Source organism: Otolemur garnettii, unplaced genomic scaffold (genome assembly GCF_000181295.1).
Source record: "Otolemur garnettii isolate 467f Iridium unplaced genomic scaffold, OtoGar3 scaffold00001, whole genome shotgun sequence".
Classification (NCBI taxonomy): domain Eukaryota; kingdom Metazoa; phylum Chordata; class Mammalia; order Primates; family Galagidae; genus Otolemur; species Otolemur garnettii.
The window spans coordinates 7,511,210-7,538,568 of record NW_003852396.1 but is presented as its reverse complement, the minus strand read 5'-3'; the positions used below and the strand labels follow the sequence as shown (position 1 = coordinate 7,538,568).

The following is a 27,359-nucleotide window of genomic DNA, read 5'->3' as shown; positions in this document are numbered from 1 at the left end:
GCTCAGGATTTGCCACTAACCCCCTTCCCTGTAAGGTGAGAGTTCTGTCTAATAGGAAAAGTGACGTCATGGTGCTCAGTACCTACTGTGCTAGGCACCTTGTTATCCTACCCTGTGAGGTAGGAAGTATTATTCTCTTTTCACGAGATAGAAAGGGCAAGCAACTTGTAGAGCAAACAGCTAGGGAGGGGTGTGGCTGGGATCCCAACACACACTGTCATATTCCAGAGTCCATGCTGCTAACTACCCAGCGGTACTAAGGTGCATTTGGAGCTGACATGCCAGGACTCTCTTGCTCTAATCCCCTAGCAGTTGTTGCCAAAAGTCCCAAAGTGCTTGCTGAGCCTGGACAAGGAACCAAGAATTTTTTCAAGTCAGAGTTGTAAGGGCAACCAGGGAACCACTGATTGTGAAAGAGCTCCTGCCTGTCCTCTCCCACTCACCAGCCTGGAATTCCCCGTCACCAACAATAATCCGTGGATGGGACATTCAGCCGTGGGCTTTAACAAACACATGGCTTGTTTCCAAAGCAAAATAGAATGCAGTGGCCTCGAAGTCACCGGGAGATCCTTAGATGTTCTCCATCAAGTAGAAATGTGCAGTCTACTATTCTGTTTGATGACAAGTAACCTTTACCTATAACAAGCTGAAAGGCATATACATTTTTATAATAGATGATAAAATATTACAGTTATCTCAGATGTCCTGTCACCTAGGGAAGAGAAGAGAGAAATGACTGGAATTTCCTCTATACTGAAGTTACATTTTCATCTGTCAGATTATTTGGGGTTTTGCCCAGTATCATTTTAAGGATAAAAACAAGACTATTTCAATCAGCTATAGACCTGAGAAGTATAATAGATTTTACAAATGGAGTAAGTATAAAGATAGTCACGTACAAACACTTCATTTCAGAGATAAGGAACTAGGTTCAGGTCTCTCAGCCCGAGACCCCCCAAGGCAACACAAGTCTTCTGCCTCCCAGTCCAGAGTCTCCCCTACTATTCATATAGGAACCCTTCTGGCTGTGTGATGGGACTACCAAGAAAACCACTGAGTTTTAACTTGAGTAAACATACGCCTTTTGACTGTTACACATTTGAGTTAACAAGAAAAGCTCTTCTGAGCCACTCCTGAGCTCCCAGACTCCTGCCTGCAGGTTGAGTAACCAGCCACAGAGAGGAGGATGTTCTTAGATTGCCTGGCCTCCCAAAAATGTTTAATGTTTTACTCTGAATTTGCTTTTTTTTTCTCAAAATAGAATTTTTTATTTTAAAAAAATCTACCACTAATGGTCACATTTTGAAGGATATTATGTATCTCCGATGAGAATGCCCAGGGAAGCATTGTAAGAGCAGTGCTGGTGAGTCCTTCCCAATGAATCCAAGAGTCAGATGAATGTAAGAGCCACTGGGAAGGACTCGCCCGCCATGTGAACGCTAATTTGGTGAGAAAATGGGAAAGGAAGAGTCTAAGCAGCCAGCAGCCTCTCAGGCTTATACAGCTCAGAGTTTAACAGCAGAGTCACAGAGCACCTGAGGGGATTTGTGGGAACTCGGCGTTAGCTGCTTCCTAAAGTGACGACAGTTCTACTGGGGCTTTATAGAAATAAGCGGTGGTCATACAGGAGGGCAGAGTTGGGAGTTTGCTGGGTTCTCAATCTCCCACATGAAGGACACAGTTAAAGATGTGAAAAGAGGGAATGGCTCTAATGAGAGAAGAAAGGGAGTAAGTCTGAAGAGTGAGCTGGGAAAGGACAGCAGTAGAGAAAAGGACTCAATAAAGGTTTAAGGGGAAACTGTATACAAATTAACAGTGTTTAAATGAGCAAGGAAAAAACCCGATTTGTGAATCCAGCAGCACTCGGATTCAGAGAGATTCGGGAGCTGCCAAAAGGTGGGGAAACAGGGTTATAAAAAGGAAAGTGACTCCAGGAAACGGAAGTTAGTTGCAGAAACAGCCAAGTTGGTTACACTTGGCATTTGACGGTGGGCTGCCTGTGAGTGATTCAAGTACGGCTGCTGGGACTGGCTGAGACTCGTGAGGGCACCGTGGTCCTGAGTGAGGTTTCCAGTTGGCACAGCTACTAAGCTGGGTTACGGTGGGTGGACGAGGACATAGGTACCAAGTTGGTTTCTCAGGCCAGATTTTAGTTTGATTTAAAAATGACCAGAAAGATGCAAAAAACATAATGACAATAATAATAATAGCAGACATTTCACGGTCATTTACAACATGCTGTGTGTTATGCTAAGCATTTTGCAGACATGCGTACATTTAACCCATACTGCACTGTCCCCAGATGGAACCCTAATCTAGGTCTGCTTGATATTAGAGACAAAATCCCTGTGGTAGAGTCCCAAATAAATCAGGAAAAGGAGGCATATTTTTTTTTAAGTGATCAGCAGTAAAAAATGTCCCTGAGGTCACCAGACTGAAGACTGAAAAAAAGGGGTAACTACCCAGGACAAGGAAAGGTTACAGCTGCACGGAGCAGTGAGCATGGAAGTGGCAAAGGGGCTGGGAGGACAGTTAAAGAGTAAACGGATCAAATCGGGGGGAGGTGAAAGGGCTCAGTGGTTTGAGCACCCTGTTAATAGCAAAGGAAGTGAAGATAATAGTCGGTGGAGGCAACAGGGTCTAAAGAGAATTTCAAAGACAGGAAATGTTCATGTCTGAAGACATGAAAGGCAGCAAGTCAGAGAAAAGAAATACGAAATGCTGCTGGAAGGAGCACAGCACTGCCACTGGCCAGCGGGTTAGAGATGGGACTCCCCAGGATTCCTGGGGAGAAGGAAGTCTTCCTCCTGCACGTTCCCCACGCTGTCTTCTCTGGCTGTGGGTTGCGTCACTGAAAGTCAACAGATAGCAGTGTTTACTTAGCCCAGTTCTGTGATCTATTAAGAACGCAGACAAAAAGGCGGAAGGTGACCTAAGATCCCTGACTCAGGCCACTCTGATCTTCCTCCTTCCGATGAAGACAGGGGTCCTTGACCTCCTCCCAGGTTATGACCTGTGAATACGGGTCCCCGTCGGCCCCTCTGAAAGGTAGAAACATTTAATTAAGGTACACTATGCACAGCTTTGACTATTTTTAATCCACACCACTGCCTACACATAGGTTTTTATTGTAAGCTGTGTTTTCCTTGGATTCAGTGAGGTAAATGATACACAGTTGATTTCCTGGCCACTGAAGCATCCGTGGTTAATGATCCCCATGAAATGAATGGCTTCTCAGCAATGAGATAATAGTCTGGGCTTCAGAGTTCTTGGTGAAACCAATTTAGAAGGAGACTTAGCCACATTGATAAACTCTAAGTTTAAATTTTACATATCCTCAATTAATATTTTTAGAGTGAAAACATGTTTTTTTAAGTATCTGCAAATAATTATGAGAGCAGACCAGAGTTGATAAAACGCTTTACTATGCATTATCTCAATTGATCCTTTGCAGTATTTTTGCAGATATCATTTGTTATTTTCACTATTATTTAACAGAAGGAAGTTGAATCCCAGAAGAATTAAGTGACTCCCGCGAGTTACCCACACAGGGATAAAACCAGGTTCCCAGCATTCCTTGCTTCTTTCACTGCACCACATTGCTGATCTCAGGGAAGAGGGTAAGACCTGAATGGAGAATACCAAAAAGACATACAGAAGAAATTCTTACCCCAAAGTAGGAAACAGGATGCCAGAGAAGGGCAGAATCAAGAGAGTAGGAGGCGAAAGAGGGTGAAAACTCCGGCTTTCATTAGGCTTGCACTGAATTGCCTTGAGCGTCCAACAGAGGAGGTGGCATCTCCTGAAAATGAAAGACAGATCTGGTCAGCCCAGGTGGTGGGGAGTAAAAACGGTGAGCTCAAGAAAGAAGAACTAAGGGTCAAGAACACAATCAAGTTCCTCGGTGTGCCTGGCACCGTACACCCAAGGGTAAAAAATGAATAACGCCTATACATCATCTTGCCCCTGAGGAGTTTGAGGGACCGGCAGGGAGCTGCCAGAGGGCAGGTAAAGGTTATCAGTGACCTAATCTAAAATTCGATGAGTTATTGTTCTTTGTTTTTTTTTTTTTTTTTGAGGCAGAGTCTCACTTTGTCACCCTCGGTAGAGTGCCATGGTGTCAAACAATTCCTGGGCTCAAGCAATTCTCTTACCTCAGCCTCCCCAATAGCTGGGACTACAGGCACCTGCCACAACACCTGGTTATTTTTAGAGACTAAGTCTTGCTCTGGCTCAGGCCGGTGTCAACCCTATGAGCTCAGGCAATCCAGCCGTCTCAGCCTCCCAGAGTGCTGGGATTACAGGCGTGATTTCGTAAGAGGGAATAGAATTTCAGGGGGTACAAGAATCACTGATGAAATTCAGTTCTGCTCAACTCTCTGACACACGTTCATTTAGCCAACAAATATTTGTTGAACCCTGAATACGTGCCTGAAGATAAATGGTGTAGCCCCATATCTAATCTAAACTATCAGTAAGCTTCATTGTTTTGCCCTCCTATCAAAGATCAAACTACAAGCTATTGATAGTATTTGTTTATCTGTCTTCATCCTGCAGCTGCTCTTTTATATCAGACTCACAGTTTTAGGTTTTTTTTATTTATATTTTAAAACCATCTGCAGATGTAGAAGGAAGTTACTTACCGTAACTTTTTAGTAAATTTTGCTTCATCTATTACTATAATCTACATCTCTAAGGAGGTAAATCTTCTAAGTATGTTTTCTTGCCCACCAGACGTAATTTTTCCTTCATGCATTTACAAAAAATTTTCATGATTACAGATTCCTTTTGAAATGTATGATAATTTACATAAGTGATGGATGGTGTTTATTTCTAACTTATGTGTACAGTACACATTATAATATGTCACAGAGTGTTTAAAGCAGGGTTTCTTAACTTTGACACTGCTATTCCAAGCCAGGTAAGTCTTGGGTGTTGGGCCACCCTATGCCTTGTAGAATGATTTGAATTGTTCCCGATCTACCCAGGGACAGCAACGAGACTGCCAGCCCCCAGTCGTGACAACCAAAATTGTCACCAGATATTGCCCAATATGCCCCAGGACACAAAATCACACTTGATTTAGAACGACTACTCTACTTCAATTCAGTTCTCATAACGTCCATCAAGTCCTACCTCGAGGTCTCTGTAGGGAGGAATCTAAGATACTCTGCCCGAGCCCAGCAGTCCCAGCAGTGCATTTTCAGTTTGGCTGCACACGTCAGCACGACACTCTGTTACAACTCATGACCAGTCAGTCAGGACATCAGTGTCCCAAAACTTCAAGTAAAAAGTAGGGTTTGGCTTTGCATAGAGTCATTTGTTGATTTTTAAACAGAAATGAAAGAAAATAACCAAAGGGAAAGCAGCTGGAAGTCAGTGACCCTTCAGCAGAGGCCTGATCCAGACAGAGCCCGGTATGGGGCGTGCGTCTGCCCAGCTCTCCCCTCAGCCACAACCCCACCCTGCCATCCCCTGACAGACACCTGCATCTTAGCACAGCGACTTCACAGAACCAGCCTTTCCAAACTACGTATTGAATTGGATTAAGTGGAAAACACTTCCTTTGCAGATTCCTCCCCAGGTTCCCAGTTACTCCAAGAAAAAGTTGCTGAACCCTTCCTAACACCCCAACCGTTGCTTACTGTGAGGTGGTGGAGATAAAAGGCGAAGGCTGTCCTTCTGGCCTTCAGAAAGGTCCAGGTCTGATTGGACAAAGCGTTCACTTATAAACACAAAGACCAGAGAGCACAAGACTGAGAATGAGCAATAAGAGAGAGAGGGCGTGTGATGAAAACAAGACAGCAGAGTCAAATCCAGGCTCCTCCTGCCCCCAACAACCAGTGACCTTGGCCTGGCAGCCTGCCTGGGTCTGTTTTTCTTCTGTTAAAATCTAGCCAAGGCTGCCATGTCTGGGGCCTGTGATTGTCTATGGTGGGTTCCTGATTAGTGGGTAATTAAAGCCTAGGCAAGTAATAATTTTTTGAATAAACAATGCCTATCCAGTTTATAATACACTTTCAAGTACTCTATCTCAAATAATCTTTGTAATGACCTCAGGAGATGGGCCAGGGAATTATTATTCCCATTTAACGAGGACAAAACTGAGGTTTGGAGGTCAGCAGTGAAGGTGGAACTCGAGCCTGTGTCTTCTGAAACACAATGTTCTTTTCCTCCTGCCTCATGATACCTCTTAGGAAACAGGAAATCTTTCTCCCTTCTCAATGTATCTCTGTCAGACTTATCAGCTTACGCTGCCTCATGTAGGACACTGTCCTTAAACCCCTGAAGGCAGCAGAGCATCCCTCCTGAGGGTTCTCGGGCATCCCAAACTCAACTGCTCACAGCACCGATGGCTCTGGATTATCATTGTCTAATTACTTTTCAGACTCTGCTACTTGATTCTAAACATCTTGAGGGCTGGGCTTGGGTCTTGTTCAGTGTTTCAGCCTTGACGTCTACAGCACCTAGTGATAGGTGCATGATAAATAGTTGTTAAAATAACAGAATGAAAAACCTCAGCATAAGATTTGGGGAGTTCCCCAAACCAATTACAAGGAAAGTTACATGTTGAAACTTTATTACAGCTTCTCCATCCACAAATAATCGTATACATTGATTCTGGGCTTCTCAGAAATCAAGGAAACTATTCATACTTTATAAAACTGATTTTCCTCTCCCAAAATAGACTATATTTACATTGATCAGCCCAGTACCCGTGGTGTATACTGGTATAATTTTATGAAAATGGTATTGGATACATGGATGGAGGAGCCGCTAAGCCTTAATTAATATGTATGTCCTAGATTTTCTGAGTCTAGCCATTAGCCTCAAAAAGGCAAACACTTCTGCTAGGCAAGTATGTAAGCAGCACTGTAATTTTTGATTATTACTGTTTTGGCTATTTTTATTGAGATTAATTAGCATGTTCCAATCCCAGACTCTTAGTTCATTTATATGCTATTCATAATGTTCATTGTCTGGATTATATTTATCTTTGTGAGATTTCAATTTTTTTTCAAGACAGAGTCTCACTTTGTTGCCCATAGAGTGCAGTGGCATCATAGCTCACAGCAACCTCAAACTTTTGGGCTCAAGCGATTCTCTTGCCTCAGCCTCCTGAGCAGCTGGGACTACAGGCACCCCCACAACACCCGGCTAGTTTGAGAGATGAAGTCTCACTCCAGCTCAGGCTGGTCTCAAATCTATGGGCTCAGGCAATCCACTCACCTTGGCCTCCCAGAGTGCTAGGATTATAGGCGTGAGCCACTGCACCCAGTGAGATTTTAATTTTTAAAAGAGATCACAATAGGAAAGAGAAATTTGTATCCAGTGATATCTGGAGCAGGAAAGTGCTCTGCTTAAACTTGCAAATCACTGATGCTGTCTCTGTATCTTTCCATGTTTTGAACACCCTTAAATAAACAGAGATACTAAGACAGTGACAATTGAGAAGAAACTTTACCAAAGGCAAAAATTATATTTTCCTTAAAAACAAGGCAAGGGCAAAGGTCATTTAGCAAGGGCCTCTGAGTACATTTCACTCCAAGTGCAGTGTAAGATCTTAATCAACTCTTGGTCTTGATTTCTTTTGAAATACCCAATAGGATTTTCTGGCGACGGCAGGTTCATTTGCCAACTGGGATCCGGCCCAGCACCATAACCAGCTCCTTCCCCCAGCTCATGTCCAATGTGGATGCAGCTTACGAAGTGGCTGAGAGGGGCACTGCTTACTTCTTCAAAGGTACCCTACAGAATCCTCCAAGAAAGAAGTGGCAGGGGCACAGAGCCCCATCCCTTTGGAGTGTCTAACACTTCCAGAGTTTGTTCTGTGATCACGAGTCATGTTTCAGTTGCTTCTTCTAAGGCTGGGTATGAAATGCCATCCTCTTTGTTGTGACAATGACAATAATGATGGTGACCATCAAACTGCTCTCAGAACCAAGCCTTTTAGCCTAGTGAGGAACGATGCTGGTTGACAGTACCCAGGAAACCAGAAACCTGGTCTCTGTCCCCAGCACCTCTGCTCAGAGTAGCATGGCATACTCAACTGAGAGCCTCTGGTTACGGAAGCCAGCTGGAACCCCAGGTGAGGTAAATAATCCCCTCCTTACTGTGTTATGCTCAGCAGCGGTGGGGAGAGGAGACCGCCTGCGACTTTAGGAGGTGGATAGGCACAATTTCAGTCTCTGTCTAGCCCCAACCCTTTACTATTTGAGTGACTTTGGGAAGTTATCTAACTGCTCTGAACCTTTCCTTCTTCCTCTATAAAGTGATCAATCTTGAAGATGTGTTTCAACAATGGCTAAGCTAATGGAAAGTATTCAATAGGCAATAACTATCAGTTTTAGCTTGTATATTCTTGATGCTAATAGACAAGGGTCGAAGGCTGGTGCCAACTTAAGTAAAATAAAAAATCATAGCATTTTGGCTGGGTGTAGAGGCTAATACCTGTAATTCTAGCACTCTAGGAGACTGAGGTAGGCAGATTGCTTGAGCTCAGGAGTTCAAGACTAGCCTCAGCAAGAGCAAGACCCCGCCGTCTCTACTAAAAATGGAAAAACGTGCTTGGTGTCGCGGCAGGTATAGTTCTAGCTACTTGGGAGGCTGAGGCAAAAGGATTGCCTGAGCCCAAGAAATTGAGGTTGATGTTAGCTATTATGCCAACATAGCACTCCACCCAGGGCCACAGAATGAGACTCTGTCTCAAAAAAAAAAACACCTAGCATTTGCATGTCACTTGCCCTTTCTCTCTCATAGATATGTACAGATGAAATGAGATTATAAATGACAGATAACTTGAAAAATATAACATGCTTAATGTAAGACATGGTGTTGCTTCTTTAAAGTGTATCTAGGGGTTGTATCCAGGGAAGTCTGAAGTCTTTTGCAGAATTGAGTAATTAGAGGGTTATAGCCGTGGCAAATATCCCAGGAACAAATCCCACTATGGTGCTTCACGGAAGCCTTTAATGAATGAATTACATCACTGATTGGTCCAGAGTTTTAGTAAATTTTGATTTCTGTTTTCAGGCCCCCACTACTGGATAACAAGGGGATTCCAGATGCAAGGTCCTCCTCGCACTATTTATGACTTTGGATTCCCAAGGCACGTGCAGCGAATAGATGCGGCCGTCTATCTCAGGGAGCCGCGGAAGACCCTGTTCTTCGTGGGTGATGAATACTACAGGTATGACTTTTCCCCTTTTGACAGTCTAAATATAGTCAATGGGAAGGACAAGAAAGCCTTTTATGGGAAGAATGCAAGGCAAGTTTGAACTTGGCTCAATGACTATTTTGGCCACTGGGGTGCCATTTACACATGGTTGACTGTCTCCAATATATGGAACCACCCAAATGATGAGTGAAACATCTGTTGTCCCATTGCTCGGTCTCCAGGACACCAAACCTCCTAATCTTTCAATGCACTCATTAACTGGAGCCCAGTGGCCTAAAAAAGTGGATGCGGCATTGCCAAATACCTAACTCTGCACCGAGAATGCCTGAGGAGGAACTGTCCCCGCTGTCACCTGGGCATCAAATGCATCTCAGAATACTCTGTGACCGGGGGCAATATGGATAGGGTCATGACTGTGGGGCTCCTGGAAGAAAAGTTCTGCTGAAAGGAAAATGCCTTATTGCTAAGCCTAGAACATGAAGATTCTTCTTAGGCAAGGGAAACCATATAATTTCCATGCCTGTCCTGCAGGAGGTTATCATAAGCAGATCAGAATTCAGTGTGATCTTTCATCCAGTTGCACCAAACAGGGTCACATCCCACTCACCTGCTGTTTCTATCCTCACTTGACTCATGTGTAGCTTTTTGCTAAACTCCTCTAAAGACCACCTCTGCCTCTGCACACTGCCCTCTATTCCTGGTTCTGCCATTGGCATGGCCTATTTCACCAAACTTCAAAAGAGAGAAGCAAAAGCAGATTCTGGGCAGATGACTGTGCTATATACCGTAGGTCCATCATGGCATCTGGGTAGAAGCAAAACTCCCAACTTTTGTCCAAGGGCCTTCATTTTATTTTAGACCACCTATTTTTAATAACTATCTCTGTGGCATAAAATAGATTTAAAAATAAATATTTTTCATCTTCTTTTACCTGCCTGACCCAAATTTGGAGCCTTGAAAGTAACATAACTAGAGCACAGATATATTCCATGAGGAAGAAAATTTATTATATAAAAATTAATCCAAACAAACATGGACCTACTGACACTTGAGGGCCATGGAGAGCCCTGGAATTATTGTAGTATCATGAGGTATCACTTCCAGGCCAATGTTTAAACCACCAACCCAGCTATTTTTCTCTCTGAACCTTCTTTTCTAAAACATAGTGACTCTAGAGATCCATTTATTGAGCCCCTGCCTGCTGGGCAGAGTATGACCCTCCAGAGTTTTTCTTTACAATAAAGTGGCTGTAGTCACAGTGCTGATGTACAGGAAAACAGATATCAAGAAATGTGATTCCCCCGAGGATTTTCTGAGAAGAGATGGAAAGAAGCACACGGAAGGGTCTGTGTGAGAGTGTGAAAGCTTTTATGTTAGCCTTATTCAGCTAATGTTTTAAGGAGAGTTCCCAGTCTGATTCTCATGGTGGGGATTATCCACTCTCCTGTTGTCTCTTTACTCCATTTATCACTTGATCTCTGGTCTAATCTACTACCCACTGACATCCTCAGAAAACATACGCTTCTAGCCAGGCTGGATTGGGGATTAACAACTAAGGCAAAAGATATGGGCAGAGGTTTGAAATTCTTTGTAAATTTTAGGGTGGAAAGGGTTTTAAAGGGTCTCTGATCTTAATGAGATTTGAGGCCCCAGCTGGGCCTCTGTGAATGTCTACTAAGGGAAATCCTTTTGTAATCTAGATAAAATGGATTTACTAAGAAGTTTGTCTGGACTCTAGAGCAGTGACTTTCAACTGGTATGTGCCATGAGGGATTCTCAGATTTTCTGTGAACATTTCTAAAGATCATTAATTTAATTATTTTTGAAAGAAGTTCAAAGCATAGTAAGTATATTCTTTTTTTTTGCTGTTCTTTTTTGATCAACATAATTTAATTATACCCTGGAAGTTTAGCTGTAGGTTCAAGAGTGCCATGACATAAAAAAGGTTGAAAAACACTATTTTAGAGCATTAACTCAAATGTTAACAAGCTTATTTTATAGTTAAGAAAGAAACCATGGGAGGCATTTTGGCCCTCCCGGTGATGGTAGGTGTTAAGTGATATAACACATGCAGACATGGACACCTAGCGTGTAGTCAGTGCTCATAAACAGTAACTCTTCAGTAATAGTAAGAATTTGATGTAATTAAAAAATAATTGCTTAAAAAGTTGTGATACTTCATAAGTTATGTCTTAAACCTCAGTATTTTTCTGAGTGGCAATCCAGTAAGAGAGCTGGTCAAAGGAAATTTTGTACTGAAATTATTGCTTTTGGAAAAACACTGACAACCCCTTCAGCAATAGTCATCTACTACTTTACACATGCTGACACACACACTGGTGTAGGTGCTAAAAAGTGAGACAGACAATCCTACCCTACAGTACAAATGTTTAGAAAAAGTTAAGGTACCAGTTCTATTGAAAACCCTCCGGAATTCTGCATGCTGTGCTTTCAAAGACCTCAGGTGTTTAACATCTTTTCATCATGTCAAACCCTATCTTAATTAGAAATTGCATTCAGCTGCTAGGAACAGCGCCCCCCTCAATTAACTGTAGCATAAACACATAAAGGTTTGTTCAAGAGATTTAGAGCTGGTATGGTGGGTCTGTGGTCTTTGGGGGCCCAAGATCCCTTTAATGTTTTGCTCCACTGTATTATTAGCACATGGCTTCCATTCTCATGGTTGCCTCATGATGCAGTGGTGCTCCAGCCATTACATTCCTACTTCAAAAGGTGGAACTGGGAGGAAAGGGGAAGGGAAACAAATGAAGTGTTATAGGTAAGCATATAGCCACACCCCCAAATACAGAAGGCCACAGCCTCAAGCTGTGGAATAAGAATTTTATTATACTGACATCCACTGACAGGGTGTTAAGTCTTATTTCCTTTAGTGATTTTCAGGTTTTTCCTTGGTGATGCCATAGCACTCTACTACCCAGGGCAATAGATTGAAGCTCTGTCTCAGAAAAAAAATTAAAAAAAGAAGGCCTAGTTTGCTGGTTAAGAATGTGGGCAGGCATAAGAGAGTCCTACTATTAATCTTAACTCTGCCAACAATTAATTATCTGGCAATTTGGATCATCTTTCTGTCTCAATTTCATCATCTGAAAAATGGAGGTAGAAATAGTACCTATGTCATAGAGTTAGAAAATTGAATGAGAAAAATGTAAAATGCTTATCACATAATAAGCACTCAATTCATGTTGGCTGCTACTGATACCCTCAACAGGTCTTACAGTTCAGAGTAAAAACATAGGTAAATAATTAACAGAAATCTATTCCCAAAAGTAGCCTAATAGAAGACTGTGTGGAGCTTAGTGGACCAAAACAAAGAGGAAGTGTCCTAGCAAAGATATCAGTAAAGAATTCTTAGAGGAAGTGATGGCTAAGCTCCATTTTGAGAGTTACATCAGAATTTCCCAGATAGGGCATGAGATGGGAGTGGGTGGTAGAGTGAGCAAATAGGCACTGATGCACAAAATAGCCTATGAATATGGAGGAAACCATAAGCAATTCAGTATGACTGGAACATGGACTAAAATTAGAGATGTGACCCAAGGAAAGCATATAGATCATGGAGAGCCAATGTGTTTCTAGAGATTTCAGTGTTTACTCTGTAGAAAAAGGGATATGATTAAATATCTTAGACTTGTGCTGTGAAAACAACACTCTGGGAGCAATGTGACTGGATTAAAGAGGTTCAAGACTGGAAACCAACTAAACTAGTTAGGCAAAAGGCAGTGGAAAGCAGATTCAAAATTCTCAGAGGAAAAGCTTTCAACCAAGAATCCTGTATCCATCAAACCTATCTTCCAAAAATGAAGGAGAAATAAAGACTTTCCCAGATAAACAAAACATGAGAGAATGTGTAGCTTATAGACTTGTCTTATGAGAGATCCTAAGGAAAGTTTATTCAGCTGAAAGCAAGTGTCCCTAGATAGCAATTCAAACCCACACAAAAAGCCAGAGATCACCAGTAATTATGTAATTATAAAAGAGTTTAAATGCATATTTTCTCTTATCTTCTCTTAATTTAAAAATTTAAAAATCAGTTATATAAATTGATATGTATCTAAGTATATTTTGGGGCTAAAACTTGTAGAAATATATTTGTTAATGATAGCATAAAGGAAGCAATTGGGAGCAAAATTATATTAAATGAAGGAAATGGTAACTCACATTCATGGAAACAAAAGAAGAGAACCAGATATGGTAAATAAGAAAGTTAATGTAACGAAAGCTGCAAATATACGTTTGTGTACCTTTCTTTTCTCAGCTTCTTTAGAAGATGATAAATTATGTAAAATAATAATTATAACATTATATTTGGTATTGTATATAATGTAGATGTGATACATGGAACATTATGACAGTTTCGAGATACACAAAAATCAAGAAATGCAAAATGTACACAGATAGAAACAAATGAAGTCCTCCCAGAAACATAATGAAAGCTGAGCAAGTTGAAACTTACATGGGTGAATCAGAAAAGACACTGTCAACTGTGTTTCTTGGAAGTGAAATAATGGACCATAATATAGTCTGTCTCAAAATTTTTGTAGTGACCTACATATGTACAACAGTAATACCACAAAAAGAAAAAGAAGAAAGTAGATCTATGTAGGAGTAATGTTTCTATATCTTACTGCAATTAAGTTAGTATAAATCTGAAGCAGATTTTTATTTTGAGACAAAGTCTTACTCTATCACCCTGGGTAGAGTAATGTGGCATCACAGCTCACAGCAACCTCAAACCCTTGGATTCAAGTGAACATCTTTTCTCAGCCTCCTGAGTAAATGGGACTATAAGTATCCACCACTATACCCACCTAGTTTTTCTATTTTTAGTAGAGATGGGTCTCGCTCTTGCTGAGGGTGGTCTTGAACTCCTCAGTTTAGGCAATGCACATGCCTCAGCCTCCCAGAGTAGTAGAATTACAGGCATGACCCACTGTGCCAGCCCAGAAGTTTCTTTTTTTTTTTTAAGATGTATTTGCTAACTCCTACATCAACCACTAAGGAAATAATCCAAGGAAATAATGTGAACAAATTATTTAAAAAACTAAAATATTTCTCAGACAGTGCCCGTAGTTCAGTGGGTAGGGCGCTGGCCACATAAACCAAGGCTGGCTGGTTCGAACCCAGCCGGGGCCAGCTAAAACAATAATAAAAACAAATAGCTGGGTGCTTTGGCAGGCACCTATAGCCCCTGCTACTTGGGAGGCTGAGGCAAGAGAATTGCTTAAGCCCAAGAGTTTGAGGTTGCTGTGAGCTGTGACACCGTGGCACTCTACCCAGCTCTGTCTCAAATAAATAAATAAATAAAACATTTCATTAGAAAAGTTTTACTAAAGCAAAAGAAAGCAGTGAGGAGGAATAAAGGAACCAAAAAATATGTGTCATAGAAAACAAGGGATAAAATGGCAGGCATAAATCCATCTTTATGAATAACGTTAAGTGTGACTGGATTAAACAGTCTAATCAAACAACAGAGATTGTCAGGTGGGATTAAATAAAACCAAGATTCAATTATATGCTGTCTATAGAAGATACATTTAAGATTCAAAGATACAAAGGTAGAAAGTAAAAAAAAAGAATATATATATATTACATGAACAGCAACCACAAGAAAGCTTGAGTAGCTAAATGATAGGCAAAATAGACTTTAAAATAAAAATGTTACTGGAGATAAAAAGGGTCATTTTGTAATGATAAGATTGTTAATGTACCATGAAGGCATAAAATTATAAACATATATGAATCTAACACAGAGCCCCAAAATATATGAAGCAGAAACTGACATAAATGAAGGGAGAGTCAACAAAGGAACAATAGTAGTTGGAGACTTCAGTACCCCACTTTCAATAATAGAAAACTAGACAGGTCAACAAGGAAAAGAAGATATGAACAGGGGTATAAACCAACTAGACCTAACAGATACCCATAGAATGCTCCATCCAAGAAGAGCAGAATACATGTTCCTTTTAAGTGCACATGGAAGCTTCTCCAAAATAATATGTTAGGCCACTCACAACTCTAAATAAATTTAAAACAATTGAAGTCATAAAAATTCATTTTTTATCACAATGAAATAAAGCTAGAAATCAATACTAGAAAGAAAATTGGAAAATTTACAAATATGTGAAAATTAAACAACACACTATTAAATTACTAACGGATCAAAGAGGAAATCACAAGAGAAATTACAAAATACTTCAATGTAAATGAAAATTAAAATACACTATGTCAGCACTTGTGGAATGCAGTGAAGGTAGTGCTCAGTGGGAAATGCATAGCTACAAATCCCTATATTAAGAAAAGAAGAAAAATCTCAAATCAATAACTTAAACTTCTGCTTCATTGGAAATCAAGAGCAAATTCAATCTAGAGCAAAAAAAGAAAGAATGAAAAATTACAGTGAAAAAAGTAAAAACAGAATAGATAATCTATTTTTAAAAATCTGGAAATCTGAAAAGGTTTGGTTCTTTGAGAAGATGAACAAAATTTATAAACTTCTTTCTACAGGGTGTCTCAAAGTCACTATATATGAGGAAAATGAGAAATTATAACTAAATGTAACTTTATTTACAAAATACTCATTACGAAATTTCACAAAATATTTTCTACATGTTGACTACTTTTTTATAAGTAAAAAATAGAAGATTTAAATTCCTACAATCAGAAAGAGGAGCCATTACCACCAACATTACAGAAATTAAAAGGATTATAAAGCAATACTATGATCAATTGTATGCCAATAAATTATATAAATAAAATGACAACTTCCTAGAAAAACACATGCTAGTGAAACTGAGTCAAGTAAAAATAAACCGTCTGAATAGAAATACTCTTATAATAAGAATAGCCCAGGCCTAGAACTCACTGGTGAGTTCTACCAATACATTTGAAGAGGAATTAATATAATTTTTTGAAACTTTTGTTAAACCATAGAAGAGAACAGAATTAATACCAATTTTTCACAAACTCCTCTGTAACATAGACTAGAACATTGCCTTACTCACTGTATGCATCCAGCATCACCCTCCTCTCAAAACCAGACAAAAAAAATCACAAGAAAATTAAACTTCAGACCAGTATCTATTGTGAATATGGATGCAAAACACTACCAAACCAAGTCCAGCAACATATAAAAAGAATTATACACTAAGTCCAAGTGGGATTTTTCCCAGAAATGCACAGATGGTTTAAGATCCAAAAATCAATTAATGTGCTATATCAATAGAATAAACAAAAATTATATGATCATCTCAACAGATGCAGAAAAAGCATTTTGAAAATCTAATACCATTTTACTTAAAAAAGTAAAAAAAAACTAGGAATAGAAAGAAACTTTCTCAACTTTTTAAAGCACATCTATGAAAAATCCACAGCTACAGCATACTCTGTAGCGAAAGACTGAATTCCTTCCTTCTAAGATCAAAAACAAGATAAAAATTTCCACTCTCATCACTCTATTCATCTATTCTTCTTTACTGAAGATTCTAAGCAGGGCAAATAAGAAAGAATAAATTAAATAAAAGTTATTCAGATTTGAAAAAAAGTAAAACTATCTCTGTGTGTATATATTATCTTTAACATGGAAAATTTTAGGAATAATATAAAAGAGTTTTTAAAACACATAAATGACTTCAGCAAGATTGCAAGGCCTAAGTTCAATGTGTAAAAATCAATTGTATTTTTATACACCTCAATGAACAATTTGAAAAATAATATTAGGAAAACAATTCCACTTACAATACACTAAAAAGAATAAAATTCTTGGAAATAAACTTAACAAAAGAAATGGAAAACTTCTAATCTGAAAACTACAAAATACTGTCAAAAGAAATTAAATAAGATCTAAATGCAATAACTCACATTCCTGGATTGGAAGCCTTAATATTTTTAAGATGGCAATACTTCCCAGGTTGATCTACATTTTCAGCACAATTCCTTTCAGAATATCACTGGCTTCTTTGTAGAAGCTGACAAGCTGACTTTAAAACTCATAGGCCCTATAATAGTCAAAACATCTTAAAAAAGAACAACAAAGTTGTTACCACAAAGAGTAAGACAGTGTGGTATTAGCATAAGGATAGACACATAGATCAATGGAATAAAATTTAGAGTTCAGAAACAAACCCATATATCTACAGCTAATTGATTGTTGACAAGGTACTAAGGCCATTAAATGGAAGAGTAATAGTCTCTTCTGCAAATTGTGCTGGAAGGAGTGACTAGTCACGTGCTGAAGAATGGAGTTTGACACCACCTCACAATATACACAAAAATTAACTCATAATTGATCAAACTCCTTAAGCATAAGAGCTAAAACTATAAAACCCTTAGCTGAAAATACAGAAATAAATCTCTATGACCCTGCGTTTAGCAATGGGTGCTTAGATATGAGCCCAAAAGAAAAATTATACAAATGGGACTTCATCAAATTTGAAACTTTTCTGCTTCAAAGGTCATTATCAAGAAAGTGAGACTTCAACCCAGGGAATGGGAGAAAATATTTGTACGTCATATATTCTAAACTTGTGTCTAGATTGTGTAAAGGACTTGTAGCTCGATTTTTAACAAGAAAAATAACCAGTAAGATAAGCAATGGATCTGATTAGGTATTTTTCCTTAGAAAACATGCAAATGCCAAGAGGTACATGAAAAGATGCTCAGTATCAATAGTCATCAGGGAAATGAAAATAAAAACCATAATGAGATATTTCTTCACACTACGATGCTATAGTCAAAATGCCAAACAGCAGTAAGTGTTGGCGAAATATGGAGAAATCAAACCTGTCATATACTGATAGTAAAAATGTTGATTAGTATTGCAGGAATCTCCTGTTCCTCCAAAAGTTAAATATAGAGTCATCATTTGACCCAGAATTCTACTCCTAGAGTTACACTTCAGAGAAATAAAAATGTATGTCCACACAAAACCTGTACGCAAATATTCATATCAGCATTACGTATGATAGCAAAATGGTAGAAACAACCAAAATTTCCATCAAGTGTTGAATAGACACATAAAAGGTTATAAATTCATTCAATGGAATATTATTTGGCCATAAAAATGAATGAAGTATTGAAACATACTTACTATAACATGGATGAATCTTGAAACCATTATGCTAAGCGGAAAAAGTCGCAAAACCCCACGAATTATGGTTCCTTTTGTATGAAATGTCTCAAATAGGCAAATTTATATGGACAGAAAGTAGAGTAATAACTGTATAGGTCTAGGTGGGATGGGTGAGAGAATAGTGGGTGGAAGGGATGGGGCGTCGGGGACTAACAGTTTAAAGGTATGAGATTTCTTTTTAGGGTGATGGCAACATTGTAAAATTGATTTTGTTGATGGTAGCACAGTTCTGTGGATATAGTGAGGGGTTGTTTGGCGATGAGGATATGTTCTGACAAAGACATCATTAGGCAGTTTTGCTGTGTGAACATCATAGAGTGTACCCACACAAACTTAGTAGAGCCCACTGCACACCTGGGCTGTATGGTGTGGTCTTTGCTCCTGTGCTACAAATGTGTCAGCACATCACTTTACTGAATAGTGTAGTCAGCCATAACACAAAATGAAGTATTTGTGTACATGAACATAGAAGGGGTTCAGTACAAATACAGTATTATAATTTCATGGGATTGCCATCAGATACGTGCTCCATCATGGATAGAAACATCCTCATCTGGCATATGATTGTACACTAACAGGTCATCAAATTGTTAAGCAAAAAAGAGAGAAAACCATTGCAATACTCCTGCCAGAGATGATGAGTTTAAGGGGTAGGAGTAGATTTGATTGCTCTTCAAGAGATCAAGATCAAAAAACTTAGATCTCAGTGATTGACAGGTTGGAGGTCATTTCTTCAGTAAGTGAGTTTTCAATTTTGCCATTTACCAAGCCAGTACACTTAAGAAGTAAAGTTGAGAATCAATTTTGTTAATGGTGAAAGGTAGGGGTCCAGTTTCAGTCTTCTACAGGTCGCCAGCCAGTTCACCCAACACCATTTGATAAATAGGGAGTCTTTCCTCCACTGAATATTTTTGATAGGTTTGTCAAAGATCAAATGATGATAAGTAACTGGGATCATCTGTTGGTTCTCTATTCTGTTCCATAAATCTACCTCTCTTTTTGTGCCAGTACCATGCTGTTTTGGTCACTATAGATTTACAGTACAGCCTGAAGTCTGGTAACGTGATACCTCCTGATTTGTTCTTATTTCTGAGTAATGTATTTGCTATTCGAGGTTTTTTCTGATTCCATTTAAAACGAAGTACTATTTTTTCAAGTTCTTTAAAGTATGACAATGGTTCTTTAATAGAGATTGCATTAAATCTGTAGATTGCTTTGGGTAGTATGGACATTTTAACAATGTTGATTCTTCCCAGCTATGAGCACGGTATGTTTTTCCATTTGTTAACATCTTCAGCTATTTCTTTTCTCAGATTTTTGTAGTTCTCTTTATAAAGAATTTTCACATCCTTTGTTAGGTAAATTCCCAGATATTTCATCTTTTTTGGCACTACTGTAAAAGGAATAGAGTCCTTGATTATATTTTCAGCTTGACTATTGTTGGCATATATAAAAGCTACTGATTTGTAAGTATTGATTTTGTATCCTGAGATGCTGCTGTATTCCTTGACCACATCAAAGAGTTTTGAATTTGAATCCCTGGGATTTTCCAGGTATAGGATCATGTCATCAGCAAAGAGTGAGAATTTGATCTTCTCTGACCTTATTTGGATACCCTTGATCACCTTCTCTTGCCTGATTGTGATGGCTAAGACTTCCATTACTATGTTGAATAGCAGTGGAGACAATGGGCATCCTTGCCTCCTTCCCAATCTAAGTGGAAATGTTTTCAATTTTATACCATTTAATATAATATTGGCTGTGGGTTTGCTGGGAGAATATTTCATGAGGACTCTCTGGGCAATGAAAGCAACACCAAAAATCCATTACTGGGATCTGATCAAACTAAAAAGCTTCTGAACAGCCAAGAGCACAGTAAGTAAAGCAAACAGAAAACCTTCAGAATGGGAGAAGAGTTTTGCAGGTTATGCTTCTGACAAAGGTCTGATAATAAGAATCTACAGAGAACTCAAACTAATCAATAAGAAAAGAACAAATAACCCCATTTCTTGTCGGCAAGAGACTTGAACAGAAACTTTTCTGGTGAAGACAGGCGCATGGCCTACAAACACATAAAAAATACTCATCATCCTTAATCATCAGAGAAATGCAAATCAAAACCACTTTGAGATATCATCTAACTCCAGTAAGATTAGCCCACATCACAAAATCCCCAAACTACAGATGTTGATGTGGATGCAGAGAGAAGGGAACACTTTTACACTGCTGATGGGAATGCAAGCTAATACAACCTTTTTGGAAAGAAGTTTGGAGAATACTCAAGGAACTAAAAGTAGACCTACTATTCAATCCTGCAATTCCTCTACTAAGTATATACCCAGATTATCAAAAATTATTTTACAACAAAGACATTTGCACCAGAATGTTTATTGTAGCCCAGTTCATAATAGCCAAGACATGGAAACAGTCCAAGTGCCCATCAGCCCATGAATGAATTAACAAATTGTGGTATATGTACACCGTGGAATACTATGCAGCTGTAAAAAAGATGGAACCTTCACATCTTTTATGTTTACCTGGATGGATCTGGAACATATTCTTCTGAGTAAAGTATCTCAAGAATGGAAAAAAGTATCCAACGTACTCAATACTACTACAAAATCAATATATGATCATGTACACATTCATATGGATGGCAAAACATAACTATAGTCCAGAAAGTAGAAGGGAAGAGGAGAGAGAAGGGAGGGAGGATATGAGAGGAGGGAGGGTCTTTGGGGGGACCTCACCTAATGTACATGATGCAATGATACATTTCAAAACTATTAAGAAATGAGTAGAATTGTGATGGATGTGTTACTTAGTTTCGTGTAAACATTTCACATTGTATATCGAAGCAGTGCCCTAAACCCCGTAAATGCATCAATGTACAAAGTTATGATTTAATAAAAAATAAAATAATTAAAAAATAGAAAAAGAAGTAAAGCTGAGACCAGGTGCAGTGACTCATTCCTGTAATCTGGGAGGCCAAGGTGGGTAAATTACCTGAGTTCATGAGTTCAAGACCAGTCTAAGCAAGAGTGAGACCCTCATGTCTAAAAATAGCTGACTGTTTCGGTGGGCGCCTATGGTTCTTGCTACTTGGGAGACCAAGGCAAGAGAATCACTGAAGCCCAAGAGTTTAAGGTGATGCCATGGCACTCTACCTAGGGTGACAAAGTAAGACTCTGTCTCTAAAATAAAAGAAGATGAAGAAGTAAAGCTGAATTAGGAGAATAAAAGGAGTTTTATTTTGTATGTGTGGAATTTGACATGCTGGTGATACCCAAGAATGGAAATGTCCAAAAGGAGTTGGACATATAAGTATGAACTCAAAAGAACTCTGGCCGGAAAGATAAATTGGGGATTCATCACGTGATCAGGTGTTAACTGATGCCATGTGAGAGCGTGACACTGCCCAGGAGGAGGCAGTCCAAGGATAGCACGTGGTGTTTGTTATAGAAAACGTGGAAAGTACGAAAGTGAAAGAAAGAAATTTCCTCAAATTGCCACCACTGGAAAGATTTTTTGATAGCTACGTAATACTTTTTCTTCTGTTTTGGGGGGCTGAATCCAAATCCAAAGAGCTTTCCCACCAGCACATAGGTTCTTTCTTCAACTGTCTTTGCTGTTTATTGTCAGTCAAATGCCCAAGATCCTCATCCTACCATAGAATCTCCTTTTCTTTTATCCCCTCAGCAAAATCCTCAACACACCAGTAGACCTTCTCAATCCTAATCCCTTCTCTAACTTGGTTCTCTGGACTACAACCACCACTTTCTAGCTGTCCTTTTCACCTCTTCTTGACCTTGCCTACTTTTACAAAATGTTATCATGATAAAATATGTTTAAAGGTTAAAGATTAAACTCTTTGATGACTTAGGATCCAAGATAAAACCACAAAATTCATTCAACCTCATACAAACAAGTCAGAGTTAATGGTTCTTGGAACCAAAATAAATGAAAAAGTCTTCTGAGCTGGGCCTTCCTGTGCGTGTGCGTGCATTTCTGCGCATGTGTGTGTGTGTGAGAGAGAAAATTTCCTCTTAACTTCATGACCACTGTTTTCCAGATGAGAAAACTAGGGCTCAGAGCACATTCTTTCCTGATGAGAGAGCCAGTAGATAACAGTCAGAAATTCCAGCCCAGAGCCGCCTAACTGTGTGTCATGCTCTTTGCTCTACAACAGAGATATTAATGGATCTGTCCACAAAGGGTTAAATCGTCACAGAGTTTTCACCAGGTCACAGCAAAATAAGTACAACATGATATTATAAATGCAAGGATTTGTGGTCTGTGTCAACGTAAAAGCAGATTACTGGCAAGAATTCTCTTTTATTCTGAGTTTATTTCCTTTTTTTATGTTAAAGTTCCTTTTTTTGTGAAATGATTAAAAAAATAGCTGGTAATATGTTTTTGATGGTTTGATGATAATATTCTTCCTTGGTAAAATGAGAAGTAGGTAACTTTATATCAGCTATAAAGGCCCCTGTCTACATAATGTCCATATAGAAGGCCCAAATGAAATATTAACATGGTATATTTAATACGCTGGGAGAGCTAGTTTCTACCCCTAGCCCAGATGTTCCATAAAGCAGCTCAACTCCACTAGGCCCTCTTTCCTAGTGTCCCTTCTGCTAAAGACCATGACAGATTAGTCCTGCAGCGTGTGCAGTCCTGACCTCATGAGAGACACATCTCAGGAGACAGTGGGCGTGATCTGCTGCCCCAGGAAACCACCTCAGGGTAACCAGGAACCAGGAGAAACTGTCTGACCTTTTGGTGGGGAAGGAGTCGGGTGTCCAGCTGGGAATGCCCCCACTTGGAGCCCTGTGCTAGTGAAGAAGGGACTTTCTTTCACTTTACACGAGGTCCTATTGAAAAGGTGAGAGTCACCTCTCCCTAATGTTGAACTCACACAAATCACATTGACTCAGACAGTACTTTTTACAAGGTACAACTGAGATCACAAAGAGACATCTTACCCAATCTTCAGATATTACCCACTGTCATCAGTGAACAGTGGTTGCTGATCAGGAAAAAGAAACCTAAACTATTATTCAGTCAGTGGACTCACCTTTCCAGGAAGCAAAAGCAATGGAATTCAATTAATTTGATTTACAATGCAGAGGTTCAGTTGTTACAGATTTTCTTCATTCTCATTTGCCAATTGTTCCTGAATTTGCTCATTCTTTCAATGTGCATTCTTTTCTTGAAGCAGAACAAGTGTACATACCACTAAGCCCAGAATAAAAGCCCCTGTAAAAGGCTTTCCATTGCTTGATGAGACAAGAAATTGGTAACACAGAGAGAGAAAAATGATAATTAACAACACTAAATAAGAAATCAAAACTATATATAAAGTTCCCTTTGAAAAACAATACAGGCAGTCTCTGAGTTACAAACATCTGACTTAGAGCAACTTGCACTTAAGAACAGAGGCTACTATGGGTAATAGGTAAGTGTACTTCTTCCAACTTACATACAAATTCAACCAAAGAACAAACCTACAAAGCCTATCTCATTTGTAACCCAGGAACTACTTGTACATATTTTTTAAGTTACGGGAATATGTGCTATAATATATAAAATGACTAATTCTTTTTTTTTATTATGACTATGGGAAATAATATTTATTGAGAATAGTTTATTATGTTTAATCACTTATGCAAAAGGTCTCACCACTATTTGTAATATGACTAATTCTAAGCAATAGCCAGCAGCCAGATATTTTTTAAGAGACTTATTAAAGCAATTACTTGTCCAAACTGGTGCTACCAGAATCTCAGGAACATGAGCGAGCAGAAATCGAGGTCTGTGACCTAATTTTGGCATTTCCCAATTTAAAAAACAGCAAAATGAATGTGTGTGTATGAGAGAAAGAGAGAGAGGGAGAGAGAGAGAGATCTAAAATAAATCATGAGTTGACTCTGGCTGAACGTGCTTAGCTAACATGGTGTCATCCACACTCACTAAAAACTTCCTATTAATATTACTTATGACATAATATTTCTTCCAGCTATGATGAACGAAAAAGGAAAATGGAAAAAGACTATCCAAAGAATACAGAAGAAGAATTTTCAGGAGTAAATGGCCAAATAGACGCTGCTGTAGAATTAAATGGTGAGTGTTTTCACCAAAAGCTTTCTTTGTGGAAATTATAATAAGAAATCTGGGCTCCGTTTGAAACGCAACAGAAAATGGGTTTCTAAGTGGGAATCATCGGTTCTTATTTTTAGTCCTGGGTCCCTCCATAAGTTTAGCTAACCAAATTATCTAGTAGGCAAAAAATAACTATAAAAGGTTTCCATTGTAGTTTTCTCTTTGCTGATATAAAGTTTTAAAAGCAGGGTGGTGCCTGTGGCTCAAAGGAGTAGAGCACTGGCCCCACATGCCGGAGGCGGTGGGTTCAAACCCAGCCCTGGCCAAAAACTGTGGGGAGTGGAGGGTGAGGAAGGAAGTTTTAAAAGCATCGCTTCCATCCATTCGTTAGTGAGACCATGAAGACCACCCGGGTCCAGACTACCTTTTTCATCTTTAAAATATACATAGTCTTAACCTTCTCAGTGCTTTTCCCCACGCTTATCACTCAGCTCCTGAAATTTAACACGGAGCCAGGAAAGTTGAGTTAAAGTGGGCTGAATGAATTTAATTGGATCTTTTGTATCACTCGGTCAGCACACTGTTCTTTAGACACTGTCAGAAATGCAAAGACGACTCCAGACACAGCCTCTGCTCTCGCGGAATGGTCAGTGTCTTTGGGAGATGTTATCTCCAACACAGATTAATTACTGGAAAAGAGACAGTCTATAATTTAGTTTTGAAGTACGCAGTAATTTCAAGAAAAAAATCAGAATTGGCAAGCAGTTGAAAATGTCACACTGGCCTTTTGGACGGTTTGGAATGTTGGCTAGAGGCTTGACCAGGGAAAGAAGGGGGAAGGGTTTCTGGGAGAGGAGCCTGAGCAGAAGCAGAAAGCAGAACTAGGCAGGCGCGTTGGAGGAGCTGGGGGAGGCCTGGCAGGAAATGACTGGGAATACACAGGTATCGGGTGCCAGGGCATGGCTGAGCCTCACAGTCACCTGACTGAGTCCCCATTCGCCTTTGGTGCCACCTCAAGAAAGTTACTATACAATTACAGCCTCCCATTTGCAGATGTGGCGGTCATTTTCCGTAACCACAATGTCAAACTGGTCTCTCGTAGGCTACATTTACTTCTTTTCGGGACCAAAGGCGTACAAGTACGATATGGAGAAGGAAGATGTGGTGAGCGTGGTGAAATCCAGCTCCTGGGTCGGATGCTAATAGACAAGTCTAGACTTTCCCAAGGGATGAAGATGACTGCAAGCAGCTTGTGACTGGCTCTTAAGGACTAAATCAGAATGTAGGATAGAGATGGCCTTCCAATGCAAGGGCAGTTTCGAGTTCCTTGAAAATAAATTTTTCATAGTTGTATATTCAGAATTTCAATCCAAATAAGAAATTCCTATATGGCTGACTTTACACAAAATCAGAATTGACACGATGCACTCTTCAATTAAACACCATTACTTTTTTCTTACCTAATGTACTAAAGTAAATTGATCAGATTGGTTTTTATTTCCAGGAAGAACCCTACTTTTGGATTCCATTACATATATTGTAATTCTTTTAATAATTATTCTTTACAAGCAATAGCTTTTGTGGCCATCGTTGGTTATGATGAAAATAAATTTACCCATTTTTACCTTAAACATATTGTGAACAAAATCCTGCATGAAGTTTGTTCCCTGTTTGTTTATACAGCTCTGTGTCTGCTCACTGATCTCTGAAGTACACTTAGGTAGCACTTCATACAGATACATTTTCCCACTAGCTCACAGGTAGGCACTTTGCAATAGAAAAACTTTTGAACAAAAGCCAATAAAAAATGTCATAGTAGAATAGTTTCTCATTTCTCTTTTCTGTTAATCTTTTCCGGTTTCCATAACTATATGTGGCAACAAATTCTGTGTTCTTAAAGAAAATTTAAACCATAAGGTAGTACCCCGAGTACAGAGACCCAGAAGAAATGACAACAACCATTATTCACTCAACGTCCTGCTTCCTGATGATACTCAAATAAGTGAGTCTCTTCTGAATACCTTTTCATTTAGGGAAATTTGTTTTTCTGTTTTAGCTTTTTTTACTTCAAGCTAAACCTTTTCTTTCTTTCTTACCTAGTCATTAATAACAAACAGATAAAATATGTCTGTCATATTTTATGATTTTGTTTTAACCTAGAATGTAAGAATTCCAAACTAATGTAGTGGTTCTAAAACTGAATGGTAAAATATATGTAACTACTTTATAGACCGCCTGGAACAACTAAGGTGTATTTTAGCAGATGTTAGCTATTATCATTACTATCATTTATTAAATTTGTTTCATACACTCACTTAAAATACTTACCATTAAGAAAGGATGGAGCAGTTACTCAAGGTTACTCTAAGCTTTCCATTTAGTTTCTGTTACTGAAAGGGGTTATCTATAGCCAACCGAATGTTGAATATGTGTTGAAGGCAATGTCTGACATCCTTGCTTTCTGAGGTCAAGGTGGAGGGGAAAGGCCACTTTTGCAACAATAGTTAGATAAGAAGAACTTACTATTGATAAGAAAGGAGGAAAAAGACAATTCCTGAAAAGGTTAAACTTAAACTTACAATATGATATGGCAATTCCACTCCTAAGTATTTACGTATGAGAAACTAAAACATGGCTTGGCGCCTGTGGCTCAAGCGGCTAAGGCGCCAGCCACATACACCTAAGGTGGCGGGTTCAAATCCCCAGCCCGGGCCCGCCAAACAACAATGATGGCTGCAACTAAAAGATGGCCGGACACTGTGGCGGGCGCCTGTAGTCCCAGCTACTTGGGAGGCTGAGGCAGGAGACTCGCTTGAGCCCAGGAGTTGGAGGTTGCTGTGAGTGTGATGTCATGGCACTCTACCCAGGGAGACAGCTTGAGGCTCCGTCTCAAAAAAAAAAAAGAGAAACTAAAACATGTCCACACAAACA

General features: G+C 39.3%; 1 protein-coding gene across 1 annotated transcript in view; it reads left to right on the top strand.

Moving 5' to 3' along the window:
• MMP20 (matrix metallopeptidase 20) overlaps positions 1 to 25,852 on the top strand; it is a 48,003-nt gene extending 22,151 nt beyond the window's left edge. The window contains exons 7-10 of the mRNA XM_003780797.2: positions 7,608 to 7,744; positions 9,034 to 9,190; positions 24,346 to 24,449; positions 25,531 to 25,852. Coding sequence (XP_003780845.1) covers positions 7,608 to 7,744; positions 9,034 to 9,190; positions 24,346 to 24,449; positions 25,531 to 25,631 — 499 coding nt within the window. The 3' untranslated portion in view covers positions 25,632 to 25,852. The remainder of the gene's footprint in view (positions 1 to 7,607; positions 7,745 to 9,033; positions 9,191 to 24,345; positions 24,450 to 25,530) is intronic.
• Positions 25,853 to 27,359: the final 1,507 nt, after the last annotated feature.